Source organism: Miscanthus floridulus, chromosome 1 (assembly GCF_019320115.1).
Source record: "Miscanthus floridulus cultivar M001 chromosome 1, ASM1932011v1, whole genome shotgun sequence".
NCBI lineage: Eukaryota > Viridiplantae > Streptophyta > Magnoliopsida > Poales > Poaceae > Miscanthus > Miscanthus floridulus.
The window spans coordinates 17719448-17736947 of NC_089580.1; the positions used below are offsets into that span (position 1 = coordinate 17719448).

A 17500-nucleotide genomic window follows, 5' to 3' on the forward strand; every position below is an offset into this window, starting at 1 on the left:
GTTTCATCTTGTTCTAATCTAGGGGTATATATATATTATACACATGCAGTTTTGTCTCATTTGGGTATGTTAATTGTTCTTTTGTTTCCCTGAACACGTATGCTATTTGTTTTTTTCTCCAATACGTAAAAGACTTGCGTACCATTGTATTAAGAAGAAGAGTTTAAAGAAACATACGACGCGCTTATATCGAGCGTCGAAGGAGGTTGATCTAACACAGCCGAAGCTGGACCATCCTAGCCAAAGACCTCATATTTCGATATTACATAAAAGTAAACAACCAATATCAACGCAGCTTTGTGGCCTAGAAGATGGCCTTGCGTCTTCGTGGCTACCTGGACGGTGCCTTTCCAACGGTCAGGAAGAGCTCGTCCAACGCCTCGGCTTCAGATGTAGTCAGGTTGCCGTCGAAGAGCCTATCAAAGGACTCCAACTCCGAAGCGGATGGCGCAGATGGACCCCTGATGTAGCCCATATGCTGCATGATCAGCACCTCACTTCGCTTGAAAGCTGGCACTCGGGAGAGGCTCTGAGCCGCCAACCGTCTGCTCCGCCACAACAGTACTGGCTTAGCAGGAGGCTCATTGGGAGGCTCACGAATCAGCAGAGAGTTCCTCTTACGCGTGACATTGTTGATAAAGCTGTCGAGACGTTGTTTGGCGGAGTCATCATTGTCCACGGCCTGGTGGGTAACCCCCGGTGGTGAACTAGAAGGGTCATCCACCGTGAGGTTGACCGTGTGTGTCTTCGGCAAGTCCATTGCCCACTGAATGAGGCGTGGGGTGGTGTCCGCAGCACACTGGAGGCTACCACATCCTCCAGCTGGAGGGCCGCCACCGGACCGCCGGTGCCTCATCCGGAAGCTGGGGTCGCCGCCTATGCTATTTGTGAGTTGTTTTCAGCTTTACTTGTGTCAGTTTAAACCATAGCTCTCGGTTGATCAGGATAGGCATAGTTATAATTGATTAATTAATTGGGTGGAACTTATTTCATGAGGCGTTCGATACATAGTGTAATAGCAAGAACAAATGTTGAAGAGTTAAACAGAGCATAACAAATTAACTGTTTTTTTTTTGTCTTGAATAGATTACACTTTTCACACCGTGCAATGCAGTATGCCAATTCTCGTGAGCTACAATAGTAGTTCACTTGTTATACAGCTCATGCAGCAGGGTATCAAATTTGTTAGGCTTGAAAGGAAGGAAACAAAAGTATTTTTTATGTTTTATAAGAGTTATTCCATACATGCTTCCAACCGAAATGAAGTTAGGTTCTCTCCTGTGAAAAAAAGCTAGCCGCACCTAGCTGTGCTTTAATGTTCGCAGCAAAATCACGAAGGTCATGTTTGGCTTACCCCATATTCAGCTTATTCGACTTCTTTTTTCAACCGGAATAGTGTTTTTCTCTCACAACAATTTAGTCGGAACAGTGTTTTTCAGCCAGTTTCAGCCAAGTTTCAGACCAGCCAACAGGGCCGAAAAGAGCATGTAAAAGACAACTAAATTAGTGCCCTAATTTACTATGACAAATACCGACAATTCACATTGATGAGGACGTAATACATCGCTCTTCTTCGGTGCCTTAATATGATGCCTCAAATCCATCCTATGATTTATCATCTATGGAACTGACAAATAAAAAAACTAACGTTGCTTGTTTTGCAGGTAAAAATAAAGAATAATTGTTAAAATTGTGATTCCATGGTGATCTTAGCTTATCGGCTTGATTCTACAAAGTTATGATTCTACAATTAAAGTTCGATTCTATTCGAGAAAAAAAAAGTTCGATTCGATTCAGATCATGATTTTAACAACCTTAAAAATAAGACTATTTGTTATTTGAGTAACCATTCATGCAATGATATCTTAGAAAAACACGAGATTCCATACCAGCTAGAAATGCTCCGAGCTATGGTATAGGCCTATGTAATAGCCCCGTTAGTGCTCGGATAATAAAAAAATAGCTTGTTTTTAAGCATATATAATCCTCCCCAACAAATGGAAGTTAGGTTCTCTTTTGTAAAAGCAAGTGGCATTTGTACCTATAGCTGTGCTCTGCTGTTTTCAGCAAAAGCAAGAAACAGGCACGTAAAAGACAAATCTAGCTTGGCAATGAACTGTCTGATAAATACCAACGGCCCACACCGCTGTCCGCTGGTGAAGTGGTGATTTGTGGCACCTCACTTTTCTTCAAGTACAAAAGCAGCACATAGTTTTGCATCCTAATAATTAGTACTCGTGGCCTAATCAAACTCTTCCTCCCATTATATTACAACGCATAGCAAACTTACCAGGTGTATATGTGCCAGAAATCAATCCATGACGCAACACAGTGACCTGTAATATGAACTATTCCGATCATGTGGTCGTGAACACCTCGGTTTTCAGATACAGTATCTGATTATTTTCCGAAGCATGTTAGAATGAATGTTAGATGCAGGGGGCTGATCAGCATCAGCTGATCCGGCTGTCGCACTGCCGCGGCATCTAATTCGACGGTGACCCGCTACTTAGGCACCGACACCACGTGTTCCCGTCTTCGAAAACCTGCCGGGTGTCGGTGGACCCGAACCCAGTGGTGGTCTCGTGAAAACCAAGCGAGCGGGGACTGACAAGTGACAAGGTGCTGTTTACAATAATAATAACCCGGTCTGATCTATTTTTACGATTTAATATAAACAAATGAGAGTTGGGAGGACAATCGTGTTCAGAACAAATCTATAGAAAAATGTGTTCTTCGGTTTTTAATTTTAATTTAATTTGGCCATATTATGATTTGTACCAAACAGAGTGAGGTGGGATTTTTTTTATATTTTTAACACTTTTTGTAAACTAATTTTAAATCTAATACTGTTTTTTTTTCTTCAAAACTAACACTTTTGGCCGCGCCTATTGCCATGGCGCGGTAAAACGTCTGTGTTGCGCCATGCATGGTAACGCGGCGAGAGGATGACGTGGCGAAGACCGGGGGCGCTAACCGATGACGTGACAGGGTCTGCCGTGCCATAGACCACGGTGCGGCACTGACGCGCCAAGGCCCACGGCGCGGCAGGACCTGGACGCAGACAAAAGACCAGCCTCAATTGCAATTGAACGGGAGATGCTGTCGGTGAGGATCGGCAGCGACGCGACCATGGACCCCGGCTTCACTTCACAGCTGAACGACACCTGCAGCTCCGACCCCAACGCCTTCGCCTTCCTCGACCCCTCGCCGGTGGGCTTCAACAACGCCTTCTACCGGAACCTGCAGGTCGGCAAGGGCCTCCTGGGCTCCGACCAGGTGCTCTACTCCGACATGAGGTCGCACAGCACGGTCGACTACTACGCGTCCAACCAGGATGTCTTCTTTAGCGATTTCATGGCGGCGATGACCAAGCTCGGAAGGATCGGGGTCAAGACGCCGGCCATCGGCGGCGAGATACGTCCAGTTTGAGTCGATCGGTGACTTTATTCCTAAGCCTACGTACTCGAAGTTTGCTGTGGGGATACAAACGGAAGGGACAAAGATGGGGGTACTAGAGGTCCGGTCGGACTCTGGTCTGAAGGGCTGAGAGTGACGGGAGCTCCGTTATGTGCTAAGTGTTTGAGCGTGTGCTATGTATAACTTTAGAGTGTCTAAAGTTATAGATGGTGAATCAATATAAGTGAACTGATTGATCCTTTTTTGGGAGAAAGCGCATCCTCTTTTATAGATGAAGGGGATGGCCTTACAAGAGAGAGAGAGTACGTATGCTAAGTCTTATTGCCCACGCCGTTGGGTACAAGATGATTGTAGGCGCCCATAACACTGTTAATGTTAGATGCATGTGGGAGGTTGCGTCGTCTTCTTCCGGCATAGCAGATGTCGGTGCCTGCTATACTGTTGATGCCCAGAGGCATATGAGGGGTTTTACCGTGTTTACCTGGTAAGGTAAATATCAGCGCCCACAACACTGTTGATGCCCAGAGGCATGTAGGGGAGCCTTATCGTGTTTATCTGGTATGGGAGTTGATGGCGTCTACAACACTATAGGGCAAATGTCGACGCCCACAACACTTCTTGGGCTCTGATATGCCGAGAAGGTTGCAGGGTACCCTTCTGACATGCCCTGTTGGTACTGTTCTATAGGTGTACAAGGTACGTTCCTTGGTATTGCGGTTGACTTAAGTGCCCTGCCTTACTTTCTTCGTCTGTTTCATGGTCCTTACCGAGCAGGCGTCCCCGATCGGTTGGTCCCAGTCGGCTCTATTTGCGCCAGTCAGAGAGAAGCTATAAGCAGGGGTTCGGTGCATTCCTAGTCGGAGAAGCGGGTCGTAGTCGGAAGTGGTGTTTTGGTCAGGCCTTCCGGAGGTGGGCCGGTGTCGAAAGCGAGCGTTGTTCCTCCTTCGTGAGTCCTTCCGGTCGGAGAGGCAGGCCAGAGTCGAAAGCAGACATCGTTCCTCTTCGGCCAGGCCTTCTAGTCGGAGATTGGATTATCGTTCTGGCCTGTTGTTTAGGTATTTGGGCCGGCCCATGAGTTACACGTTTGTTCGCAATATTGTCTGTTGGGCCGAGTCTTTGTTAGGAAGCCGATCCATGAGGGACCCCGGGTTTATGAACCCAACAGGAGCTCCTAAGCCTCCGGGCGATTCAGGTAGAATCATCTGGGGGATTTCTATCTTGATGATGGGTGCGCACGAGCGCACCCGTGGGTGTAGCCCCCGAACCCCGAGCGATTCGGGTAGAATCGTCTAGGGGGGTTTTCGTGTTGCCAGCGGGGGAAGTTTTGTTTTGTCAGCGAGTGCGCACGAGTGCACCCGCGGGTGTAGCCCGAGCCCCTGGGTGATTTGAGCTAAATCGCCTGGGGGTTTTGTTAGTGGGCAGTTTTAGGGATCGAGGTAGTTTTTAAGGATTAGGCGAGATGGAGCTCGCGGATCCTAGCATCGGGCTCACGCGTCGAGCGTAGCCGAGTCAGTTTTGGGATCATGCGAGACAGAGCTCGCAGATCCTAGCATCGAGCGCAGCCGAGGCAGATTTAGGGATCGGGCGAGACGGAGCTCGTAGATCATGGCATTGGGCGCACGCGTCGAGCGCAACCGAGGCAGTTTTAGGGATCAAGCGAGATGGAGCTCGCGGATCCTGGCGTTGAGTGCATGCGTCGGGTGCAGACGAGGTAGTTTAGGGGATCGGGGATGTCAGAGTCGTGGATCTAGGCGTCGGGCGCACTGTGGGACCGAGCGAGTCGGAGTCGCGGATCCAGGCATCGGACGCACATGTCGGGCGTGCCGTGGGATCGGGCAAGTCAGAGTCATGGATCCAGGCATCGGATGCGCCGTGGGATCGAGCGAGTTGGAGTCACAGACCCAGGCGTAGCCAAGGCATTTTGGGTGTCTTGAGCCCCTGAGCCCCATTGGGTTTGGTAGGGGTCGATTGAGTTTTGTGCGTTACCCTGTCCATGGTTTCTCGCAACCGGAGGGGCAAAGCTAACATCGCTTGCCTCGATGGCTCAGGCTCGAGTGACGTGCTCGGTGAGCTCGCTAATGGGCATGCTTGAGTGAAATCTGGGTCCGTCGTCCGTGACGGGGTTGGCATAGCCCTCATGTGGCATTCCACTGCTCCTTAACTTGCAACCCGGTAGATGTCTGGGTTGTTCCAGAGACCGACCCGGTTGGCCCACTGGCCTCTCCTCGATGGAGATTCTGTGGGTTTGGCGAGGTCAGGATCGAATGAGAAGGTTGAGATGACCATGTCTGCTTCAGGGCAAACCAGGCGAGGGCCGCTCGAGGCTCATCTTTGTTTTCTCCCCTGGCTCTATTTGGCGTGAGGCGGCCTCGAGCCCTTCGTGGGCCAGCTTTTGAACCTCGGTCGGTCGTTGCTCATGTTAATTGAGGCAACTGCCGCTTCGTGATGCACACGGAGCGTTGTTATGCATTTGACTTCATATGCAATGCTTTGGATGTATGGAATGAATGAATGTGTGCATGGATGAATAAATGTTTATATAAAGAAATAGTGGGGGTTGGTAATGTTACCTTGATGACTCAAGTGATGGGGTTTGAGGAGCTCCTATCAGATATGTCCGACTGGGATCCGCACTTGTCGTTTGTGATGGAGTCGGCATGGCCCGTATGGGGCATCCCTCTACTCCTTACCTATCTCTCGACGTTCACCTGAGCCGTTCAATCGACTCAGGAAGCCCGTTAGTGTCTCCTAGTAGAGATACCGTCGCTTGGGTCTTTCCAACTCCCAGTTGGGAAGGCGGAGGCCCACCTGCTTATAGTGGTGCCTTGTTTCTCGCGCCCGGCGTGCGGTAGTGGTGGGCCATACCCAGGCCACGTCCCGTCTGACCAGGCACCGTTTCGTCAGGCAGGGTGCATCCCATCGGTCAGGGCGCATCCCATTGTATCCCATCCGCATTGAATGGGGGAAGGGAGAGGGTTTTTCTCCCCCATCGTTTCACCTTTCCCCGATCGCCACGTCTTTCCTAACTATTGTGCCACTTTCTTTAAGTAGGGGAAGGGAGAGGCTTTTTGCCTCGTTCTTTCTCCCATTCCTCATCTGTCGTCTTTTCTCTTTCTTCCTTCTCGCCAAGAGCGTCTGAGTGCCACAGCGGTTGCAAATAGAGAAAAGTGGAGAGCGAGGGAGACGAGAAAACTCACAGATCCATTCATGAACCCAGAGCGAAATGTCAGGCTAGAGGTCATCCATTGTGAGGGAGTCAGTGCTGGATGCCTTTGTCGAGAAGGGGTTTCTGCCACCGAAGGAGGTGGCGCACGGAGGGCTCCTAGGAGGGAGGATTTCCCGCAACCTTGGGCCTGCGAGGTTGTTTCCTTCCTTGCCTTCCATGAGCATGGGTTAGGATATCCCGCGCACTAGTTCCTGCATGGGCTCCTCAATGAGTGGGGTCTAGAGCTGCAGCACCTCAATCCGACTGGGGTGCATGAGAAGGAGAAGGAGATCACCCGACGCGTGCGAGCTAGAGAAAATAGTAGCGATGTCGAGTCATAGCTTGAGTCGGAGGACCCCACAGAGGTGGGGGATGACATAATCTTCTTTGAGGAGGAGGAAAGCCGAGAGGTCATTATGACCTCGGTGGAGCCATGGCGATGTTCCCACGCCAAGGAAGCGTGCTGCGAGCGTGGACGCTATCGGCGAACGGGAGGCGAAGCGGACGTGGTCACCGCACCCTTCCAAGGCATCACTGGCCTTATCCCCACTTGTCGTGGGCATGGCAGAGCATGCTAGATGATCAGAGGAGCGGGCTCGCACCCACACGTCGTCGGGACATGTGCTAGTGTGCATCTCACAGTGGGAGGATGCCTCGCCCATTGCTCCGGTCGGTGTGCCCCGGGCCGAAGGTCATGGTGATTCATGGGCTAAGCAGGAGCCGATTGGGTCGACTCCGCCCCCAGTTGAAGTAAGGGGGCGGGAGTCGCGTCTCGAGAGCGGTCCTCGCCCTGCGGGCCCATTGACGTCGGGTTGGTGTTTTAGAGTCATACCGCTTACATCCCGGTATGCCTTTCTTTGTTTCTTTTTGATCTTGCTCTTGAGTTTTTTACAGTGTGACTGACCTGTACTCTTTCGACATCGACCGAATGTTGACGGGGCTGAGCAACACCCCAACTCCTATGCGGGAGGATTGGAGGCCCACCTTGCAGCGCGCTATGGTGAGCGACGGGGAGAGCTGGGTGGTGGTGGCGGGTCCTTCCCTTCTGAGGGCGGCGCCCCTTGGGTCAGTCGCCAGTACAGTGGCAGTGACGGCGGCAGTGTTGGCGGCGATCCTAGTGGTGATGGTGGAGGCCACGTCGGAGGTATCCCTTGCGGCCCCCCCTCCACCGACTACAACAAAAGAGGAGAGGGAGACTGGGCTCCTTGCCTCGCCGAGCAAGGGGGCGCACGACTCACCCTCCCAGATAGAGCTAGAGGTGTCGGGGGGAGATGTGGCTGGGATGGAGTCAGAATGCCTATCGGTGGCCCATGAAACCGAGGTGGTTGAGATCCCCTCTGACGACGAAGTAGGTGATGAGGTGGAGTTGCTGGCACCATCGTAGGAGCTGGCGGTGGTCTGGTCGAAGGCTGGGCCCTCTAGCGGGCTAGAGGAGACTGACCTGGTGTGGCCCTGTCCTAAGGACCCGACGAAGGTTCGGTTCATCCTTTGGGATTTGTAGGAGTGTTAGCTCTAGAACATCCTTAGGGAGAGAGGATTCGCCATGGAGTTCGATCTCGCCAAGCTATCAGTGAAGCTTGAGGAGCCCAGGAGCGGGTTGAGTCCGTCCAGCGGTTGGTTAAGGTCAACCTATGCTACGCCACGGCGGTGAGTTTCCCACAATTTTCCTTGACCCCTTGGTCTTTTGTCGGTTGCCTCAGCATGCTTGCTTCTCATTTTTGCAGGGTCTAGAGGAGATGTCAAGCCGCAAGTCTCGTTTCCTCTGGATGGAGCATGCCTGGATGGCCGAGTTTGAGCACCAGCTGGAGTCTGCCCACCGTGAGTCCCAGGATCGAGCGGCGAAGGCTACCGAGGCGCGGGCGGCAGAAGTGCTTGCGGTGGAATGGGTGACTGCCACCGAGCGAGGGCTTGATGTGGCGAAGGCCCACTAGGAGGAGACTGAGGCAGTGCTCCAAAGAGCCCTAGAGACCCTAGATATAGAGCAGAAGGCCCTAGAGTCAGACCGAAAGGCCTGGTCGGAGGCTGACCAGGAAGTGCTCATGCTTTGGGGCCAGGTGATGGGGATGGAGGAGGTGAATGGCCGGCTGTGCGAGCAGGTGACTCAATAAGAGGAGGGACTCTCCATCCTCAAGAACACTCGCCTTGGTACATACCTTTTCTATTTTTAGCGTGTTGGTTTCTTCCTTTAGCTTGATTCTGAGCTTGTCGTCCTTTTTCTAGAGTTTGGTGGAAAGGTGGAGTCGCTAGAGCAGGACCTAGCGACGGCCAAGGTGATGATTGGCTAAAATGCGGAGGCACTGGCCAAGTCCCTTGAAGAGTGATGTGCTCTCGAGGGGGAACTTGACTAGATGTGCAATGTTGCCCAGCTCGTCATCTCAGAGGTCTTCGAGTCGGCGCCAAGTACTAGTGCACCCGCCATCCGACTAGCGGAGTTTCTAGATGAGGTTTGGGCCCTCATTATCGAGGGGATATTCTATGGGATGTCGGGGGTGTTGACTTTGGTGGTGATGTACCACCCTGACCTAGACTTCACCACCATCTACAGCGGGTATGCCGATGGCTAGAGCACGGAGGACATCCACTCGCTCGGGGAGAGCTTGTTGCCACACGCAAAGTTAGTGCCAGAGCAAGTCTCCGCGTAGTGGGTGATGGATGCTCGCCGTGCAGACATGGCCACAGGCGTGCATTAGGAGGACATCGCCCATCCTGTGGATGGTGTGGAGCCTAGGTCAGAAGTGGACGTCGCCCCACCTTCAACCGAGCCAAACGTTGCCCAGTCAGAGGATGAGCAGCCCCTACCCTCGCCGATCGATCCGGTAGTCGATGTCGTCGTGGAGCCATAGTAGAAGTTTTAGTGTAGAAATACTTTAGCAAATGTAGAAGATAATGTCATGGGGGAGCCCCCTATGTAAAGTGTTTTTTGTGATGGAACTACTTCATTCAGGGAAGCTTGTCCCGTTCATTCCTTATTTTTACCTTAGCATAACTTTGTTTTTTATTCTTTCTTTTTTGTACCAGCCCATTCACACCATAGGTTATAACCTTAAGATCTTGGGCGTGGCCCACGAGGCTCAGCTGCTCGTTACTGTAGGTAGAGGCGGGGTGTGATCGGTCAGAATATTTAAAGCAAAGTTACGTAAGGTAATTAAAGGAACGGACTACCCTTTCGTTCAGGAAAATGTATTTATCATATGATAGTAAAAAGAGAGGTGGCATTGCACCCCCGTGGAGCCCCAGAGCAACCTAGGGCAAAAGTGTTTGGGTCAGGGCGCTCTATAGGAGCAAACATTAAGTACAAAATGATAAGACTGAATTTTAGGGGAAGAAACAACATAGTTGTTCGCTGTTCCAAGTGTTGGTGAGAACGTTGCCGTTGTCATCCTTCAGTTGATAGGCATCTGGTTGGATCACCTTGGTCGCTGTATAGTGACCTTCAGTAGTCCGAATCCTTGCCTGATATGCCCTCTTTCTTGGTCGCTATTTCTTTGCCTTTTCCTTCCTTTGGCCCACCGGCCTATCGCAGAAGGCTCTTGAGGAGCTCGCAATCCTTATAGAGGTGTTTGACAGGGTAGGCATGGTTGGTGCATAGGCTCTCCATGAGCTCATTGAAGTGGTCTGGAAGGCCTTGCTGGGGCTGCATGCCCGTGTGATCAACCGGGGCAACCAACGTGGAGTTGGCCGGTCGGCGATGATCTTTTTTGTTCTTTTTGCCCCTCTGCATGGAGGGGCCCTTGTCCTAATCCTCGCACTTGGCCTTGCCTTTACGTCAGCCTCCATTGAAGCGCTATGGAAAATGGCGCTCTCTAGATGTGTCGGCCAAAGGCCCATGGTGAAAGCATCTAGGCCCCTAGTAGGGTTGCGGTGATTAATGACAATACAAGATTACTATGACTAACGTGTGTTTTGCAGATGCAATTAAGTTAGGTCATGGTAATGGAGATCAATTGGGCAATTGAGGTGGTCATGCCCCTACGATGGAAATTGTTTCGGTTTTCAAAGGATGGACGAAGTGTGAGCACCCATGTATCACTTTGGTGAGGTTACTACCATTTTCATCCAAACAAGCATAACAACACAACATTACCTCATATCAATTTATATCATCATCAACTAAGACCTTGGAGCATAAGAGATATTACAAAATAATGCAACAGTCCAATCAACTATTAAACATCAACAAATCGGTCCCAGTACCTCACACGGTCGAAGTAAATTGATGAGTACATGGTTATAGGTTAATCATCACACGCAGTTCTTCCCACATTTAACAATGTAAAAGCTTAGCACCAGCAACATGAAAGGCTTCTCAAGAACTTTTTCATCTTCATAAGTGGTTAACAGTGAAAGCATCTAGGCCCCTAGTTGGGTTTTGATGATTAATGACAATACGTGATTACTGTGACTAACGTGTGTTTTGCAGAAACAATTAAGTTAGCTCATGGTAATGGAGATCGATTGGACAATCAAGGTTGTCATGTCTCTATGATGGAAATCATTTCGGTTTTCAAAGGATGGATGACAAGGTTAAGGACGGACTAGTTCTAAGTGTCGATTGGAGTTGGAGAGACACTTAGAGTAGTTTAGGACTTTGTTTTTCCTTTGTCCATACTATTAAGGGGGTATGAACGGGTAGCTTGACCTAGGTGAGTCTAGTGAGTTAACACTTGTTAAAACTAGCTCTAGGTAGCTCCTATGAATGCCTAAGATCCTTTGGAGCAAACTTCATTCACATATATTCAAAAGTTGAAGTGAATGGAGGGTCAAATGCTGACCGGACGCTGGCTCCGGTGTGACCGGACGCTGGCCGCAGGGTCCGGTCAGTTCATTTGACCGAGGAGATCAAGTCTGGTGTGACCGGACGCTGGGAGGTCATGTGACCAGACGCTGAGGGCCAGTGTTCGGTCGACTCCAGTAAGGGTCCAGACTTGAGAAAGTGCGACCAGACGCGTCCGATCGATACTGACCGAACCCTGAGTATCCAGCGTCCAGTCGAGTACAGTAAGCATCCAAGAGCGACTGGACGCGTCTGGTCATTGCTGACCGGACCCTGACAGCGTCCGGTCATCACGTGAAAACTGTTGCGCGGGTTGAACTGACCGGAGCATCCGGTCAAAACGATCGGAGCGTCCGGTCGTCCCGCAGAAGCTCATAACGGTTAGTTTTTCAGGCTGCCTTATAAATAGAAGCTCCACTTGTGAGTAGAGTCACTTTTGCTCATTCCAACAGCTGAGAAACACGTTTGTGAGTGCCAAGAAGAGCAAGGTCCTAGTGAGGTGTTTGTGATTTGAGAATCCAAGAGAGTAGCCTCACTAGCAAATCAAGAGTAGCAAAGTGTGCATCCATCTTCTCATTAGGCTTCGCGTGGTCAAGTGAGAGTTCGTGCTTGTTACTCTTGGTGATCGCCATCACCTAGATGGCTTAGTGGTGATTGGGAGTTTGGTGTTCACCCGGTGGAGCTTGTGGGTGACCCAACTCAAGTTGTGAGCAGCTTTGGGTGATTCACCATGACGGAGTGTCAAAGAATCAACCCGTAGAGAGCACTTGATCCTTGCACGGATCAAGGGGGAGCTACACCCTTGCGTGGGTGCTCCAACGAGGACTAGTGGGGAGTGGCGACTCTCCGATACCTCGGCAAAACATCGCCGCGTTCCTTTCTCTCTCTATTTACTTTGAGCACTTACTTTGAGTATTTACCTTGAGCAATTCAATACTTGTTTTACATCCATAGAATTGCTTGCTAGAGTAAGTTTGGAACATAGGTTGTGAGGTTGTTGTGCAGTAGTTTGATATAAACACTTTTCTAGGCACAAGGGGTTAATTGGACTATCCGTAGGATTTGATTATTGCAAGAGAATTTAGAATTAGCCCAATTCACCCCCCTCTTGGGCATCTTGATCCTTTCAATTGGTATCAGAGCCTCATGCTCACGTTTTTAAGCTTAATCACTTAGAGCAAGATGTCTCACAGGGATGGACCTCCTCCTATCTTTGAGGGAGATGATTTTCCATATTGGAAAATCCGCATGGAGGCATACTTAGAAGCTCTAGACGTTGGAATTCTTAGAGCCGCCTCTCAAGGGTTCCCAACACCTAAGAATGCCGCACAACTTCTAGGCGATGAAGTAAATTATGAAAAATGGAATGCAAAGGCTCGCAACACCATCTTTAGAGGCCTTTGCAAAGATGTGTTCAATCGTGTAAGGAACCACAAAGACGCCCATGCACTATGGTCGGACGTTTGTGCGCTCCATGAGGGAACCAAGAGTGAGCGTGAGGAACGCTATCATCTTGTAATTAAAAAGCTAAATTCCTTTGAAATGTTTCCCAAAGAAAGTGCTAATAAGATGTATTCTCGTTTAAATGTTCTTATAGAGGAAGTCAATGGGCTTGGACTTACTCAAATGTCACCATCCGACATTGTGAGAAAAATCTTGAGTGTCCTCCCCATTGACAAATATAGGTACATTGTGACCGTGCTACATCAAGGTGATCTTTCCACCGCTACACCGACACAAATCTTGGGAAAGATCAATGCTCATGAGATGTACATGCACATCATGTCACAAGATGGCTCATCCTCTACAAAGAAGAAAGAGAAGGACTTAGCTTTCAAAGCTAGCCAAGATAAGGGCAAAGCAAGACTTGAGTATGAGAGCTCAAGTGATGAAGATGATGAAGAGAGCCTTGCTCTCATGATGAAGAAGACCACCAAGATGCTAAAAAGGCTAAACAAGAGTGGCATCAAGTTTAACGGCAAGAAGAAGAAGTTCTTCACTAGCTCAAGAAGAAAGCCAATCTCCGAGATGGATTGCTACAATTGTGGCGAACTTGGCCACCTAGCTCATCAATGCACAAAGCCCAAGAAAGATAAGTTCAAGAACAAGGGCAAGAAAGATGATTCAAGCGAAGAAGATGAAAAGAAAAAGAACAAGCCATACAAGAAGAGAGATGGCAAAAAGAGGGACTTCTACAAGAAGAAGAAGAGTGGTAAGGCCTACATTGTCGGTGATTGGCTCACGGACATTGATTCATCAAGTGGATCATCCGATGATGATAGTGACGATGAAAAGGTGGCCGCCATTGCTATTGATCTTGCATCTTCACTGCCATCATCGCCATCATCCTCTACACACCTATGCCTTATGGCCAAAGGTGAACGCAAGGTAACTAAAAGTGATGATAGTAGTGATGATGAACATGCTAGTGATGATGATAGCGATAGCGATGATGATGACTCACCTACATATGATGATCTTGTCAAAATATTAAGAAAATATACTAAGATCATTAGAAAAGGTAGAGCTACAAATGAAAAACTTGATGCTAAAAATGATTCACTCTTAGCTAAGTGTGATACATTAGAAAAGGCTAATGATGAGCTCAAAGAAACAAATAATTCTATATCATCCAAACTCAAGGAGCTCAAATCTTCTAAGAAAGAGCTTAAAGATAAAAATGATAAACTTGAGTGGGTGCACAATGAGCTTATCACTAGTCACAACAAGCTAAAAGATGAATATACAACTCTAAAGATCAATTATGATACCCTTATTATTGCACAAAAATTCTTACCAAATGAGCCACATGATGCTACTAACCATGTTGTTAAGATTGATATAGCTACCTCATGTGATGATTTAATTGATGAGAGCATTGAGCATGGATCTAGTAGCAAAGGCAAGCAAGTGGTTGAGTGCAATGACTATAATGAGTATGTCAAGCTCAAGAGTGATAATGAGAAGCTCATGAAAGATCTTGAAGAGATGAAAAGTCACAACACCATTGTGCTAGAAACTCTTGATCATGACAAAGAGTTGATCCTTGAGAATGAGAAGCTCAAAGAAGAAAACAAGAAACTCAAGGAAGAGAAGAACAATGATATTCTCAAGGAAGAGAACAAGAAGCTCAAGATGGAGAAAGAGCATCTCAAGGTGGGATTGAGCAAGTTTGCTAGAGGCAAGCATCTCCAAAGTGAGCTACTCATGAATACCATCATGAAGATGGATAGAAGTGGCATTGGATATATGGCAAGTGTAGAGAAGAAGAAGGCTCAAGCTCAACACCAACAATCAAAGCCAAAGCCAAAGCCAAAGAGATGTTTTGAGTGTGGACAAGAAGGCCACTTTGCTCATGAGTGTCAAACTCCACCACCACAACCCTTGCCTAAGCATGCTAGACCCTTTGCTTTCAATGCTCACTACATGCTTAGAAAAGATTCTAGTGGAAAGATGAAAGTCATGTTCTTAGGACCCCCTAACAAGAGTAGGCCTAAGAAGATTTGGGTGGCTAAGTCACTTGTTGAGAAGGTGAAGGGCCCTCAACAAGTTTGGATCCCTAAAGCTTGAATCTCTTGTGTGTAGGTGAACTACAAGACCAGTGAAAGTCATTGGGTTATTGATAGTGGTTGCACTCAACATATGACCGGTGATCCTCGTATGTTCACCTCACTAGATGAAGAGGTAGATGGACAAGAGAAAATAACATTTAGAGATAATTCAAAGAGTAAGGTTAAAGGATTGGGCAAAGTGGCAATATCAAATGATCATTCCATCTCCAATGTGCTCTATGTTGCTTCATTGAGCTTCAACTTGCTATCCATTGGACAATTGTGTGATCTTGGCTTCCAATGCTTGTTCACCGAGAAGAAGGTTGTTGTATCCAAGGTAGATGACAATCAAGTGATATTCAATGGATTTAGATACAACAACCTATATCTAGTTGACTTCACCTCCGAAGATGCAAACTTGAAGACTTGCCTATTCACCAAAACAACACTTGGGTGGCTATGGCATAGAAGACTTGCTCATGTTGGAATGAGCTCACTCAAGAAGCTTATGAAGAATGATTTGGTGAGAGGGTTGAAGGATGTGAAGTTTGAGAAGGACAAGCTTTGTAGTGCATATCAAGCCGGCAAGCAAGTTGCAAACACTCATCCAACCAAAGCTTTCATGTCAACCACAAGAGTGCTAGAACTCCTACACATGGATTTATTTGGACCAACAACATACAAGAGTTTGGGAGGAAATCTCTATTGTCTTGTGATTGTGGATGACTATTCAAGGTATACATGGGTGTTCTTCCTTCATGACAAATCCGAAGTTACATCTTGTTTCAAGAAGTTTGCCAAGAGAGCTCAAAATGAATTTGAAGTGAAGCTCAAGAAGATAAGAAGTGACAATGGCAAAGAGTTTGACAACACAAATATTGAATCCTATTGTGATGAAGTTGAAATCAAACATGAAGTCTCCGCAACCTATACTCCTCAACAAAATGGTGTAGTTGAGAGGAAGAACCAGACTTTAATCACTCTTGCAAGGACAATGCTAGATGAGTACAACACCCCCAAAGCTCTATGGGTGGAAGCAATCAACACCGCATGTTATGCATCCAACCGCCTATTTCTTCAAAAGTTCCTTGTCAAGACACCGTATGAGTTGCTCAATGGGAAGAAGCCGGATGTCTCCTTCTTTAGGGTGTTTGGTTGCAAGTGCTACATCTACAAGAAACGGCAACACCTAGGGAAGTTTCAAAGACGTTGTGATATAGGTTTTCTTGTTGGTTACTCATTGAAGTCCAAAGCATATAGAGTATTTAATCATGCCACCGGCTTGGTTGAAAAAATATATGATGTGGAATTTGATGAATCTAACGACTCCCAAGGAGCACATGAGAATCTTGATGATGTAGGTGATGAACCATTGAGGGAGGCTATGAAGAGTATTTCGGTGGGAGACATCAAGCCAAAAGATGATGAAGATGATGTACAAGTCATTAACCAACCTTCTTCATCAAATGTACCACAAGATGGTGAAAAAGATGGGAGAGTGGAAAATAAAGATACTCATATCTCCCATGAGCAAATGGTGGTACAAGCACAAGATGTTGATGCTCCACAATCTCCTCCTCAAGTGGTCAATAGAAGAAATACACCTCTCCTACAAGATCATCTATAAGATCTCATCATAGGGAGTCCAACAAAGGGTGTGATGACTCGATCTCAAAAACTTACTTCATTTATTGCTCATCACTCTTTTATCTCTTGCTATGAGCCTACCAAGGTAGAAGAAGCTCTTAAAGATCCGGATTGGATCAATGCCATGCATGAAGAGTTGAACAACTTCACTCGCAATGAAGTTTGGACTCTTGAAGAGCGACCAAAAGGTGCAAGAGTCATTGGAATGAAGTGGGTGTTTCGTAACAAGCAAGATCGATGATCAAGGTGTTGTTGTGAGGAACAAGGCAAGACTAGTTGCAAAGGGGTTCTCTCAAATTGAAGGTTTGGATTTTGGAGAGACCTTTGCACCGGTTGCAAGATTAGAAGCCATCCATATCCTTCTTGCATATGCATCACATCATGAAATGAAACTATATCAAATGGATGTGAAAAGTGCATTTTTAAATGGCTTTATCAATAAACTAGTCTATGTTGATCAACCTCCCGGGTTTGAAGACCCTAGATATCCTAATCATGTTTATAGGTTGTCCAAGGCACTATATGGGCTTAAGCAAGCCCCAAGAGCTTGGTATGAGCGCCTTCGGGACTTCCTCATTGAAAAGGGCTTCACCATTGGGAAGGTCGACACCACACTATTCACCAAGAAGCTTGATGGACATATCTTCATTTGTCAAGTATATGTTGATGATATCATCTTTGGATCATCAAATGAAGACTCATGCAAAGAATTTGGTGAATTGATGTCGAAGGAGTTCGAGATGTCAATGATTGGTGAGCTTACATTCTTTCTTGGTTTTCAAGTCAAGCAAATGAAAGAAGGCATCTTCATCTCTCAAGAGAAATATACAAAAGATCTTCTCAAGAGATTCAAGATGGATGAATGTAAGCCAATCAAGACACCAATGCCTACCAATGGACATC

General features: G+C 47.6%; 1 protein-coding gene across 1 annotated transcript; it reads left to right on the plus strand.

Moving 5' to 3' along the window:
- The first annotated feature begins 3099 nt into the window (after nt 1–3099).
- LOC136452780 (peroxidase 51-like) lies at nt 3100–3432 on the plus strand. Its single transcript, XM_066453376.1, has one exon. The coding sequence runs from the start codon at nt 3100–3102 to the stop codon at nt 3430–3432; it is 333 nt and encodes a 110-aa protein (XP_066309473.1).
- Nucleotides 3433–17500: the final 14068 nt, after the last annotated feature.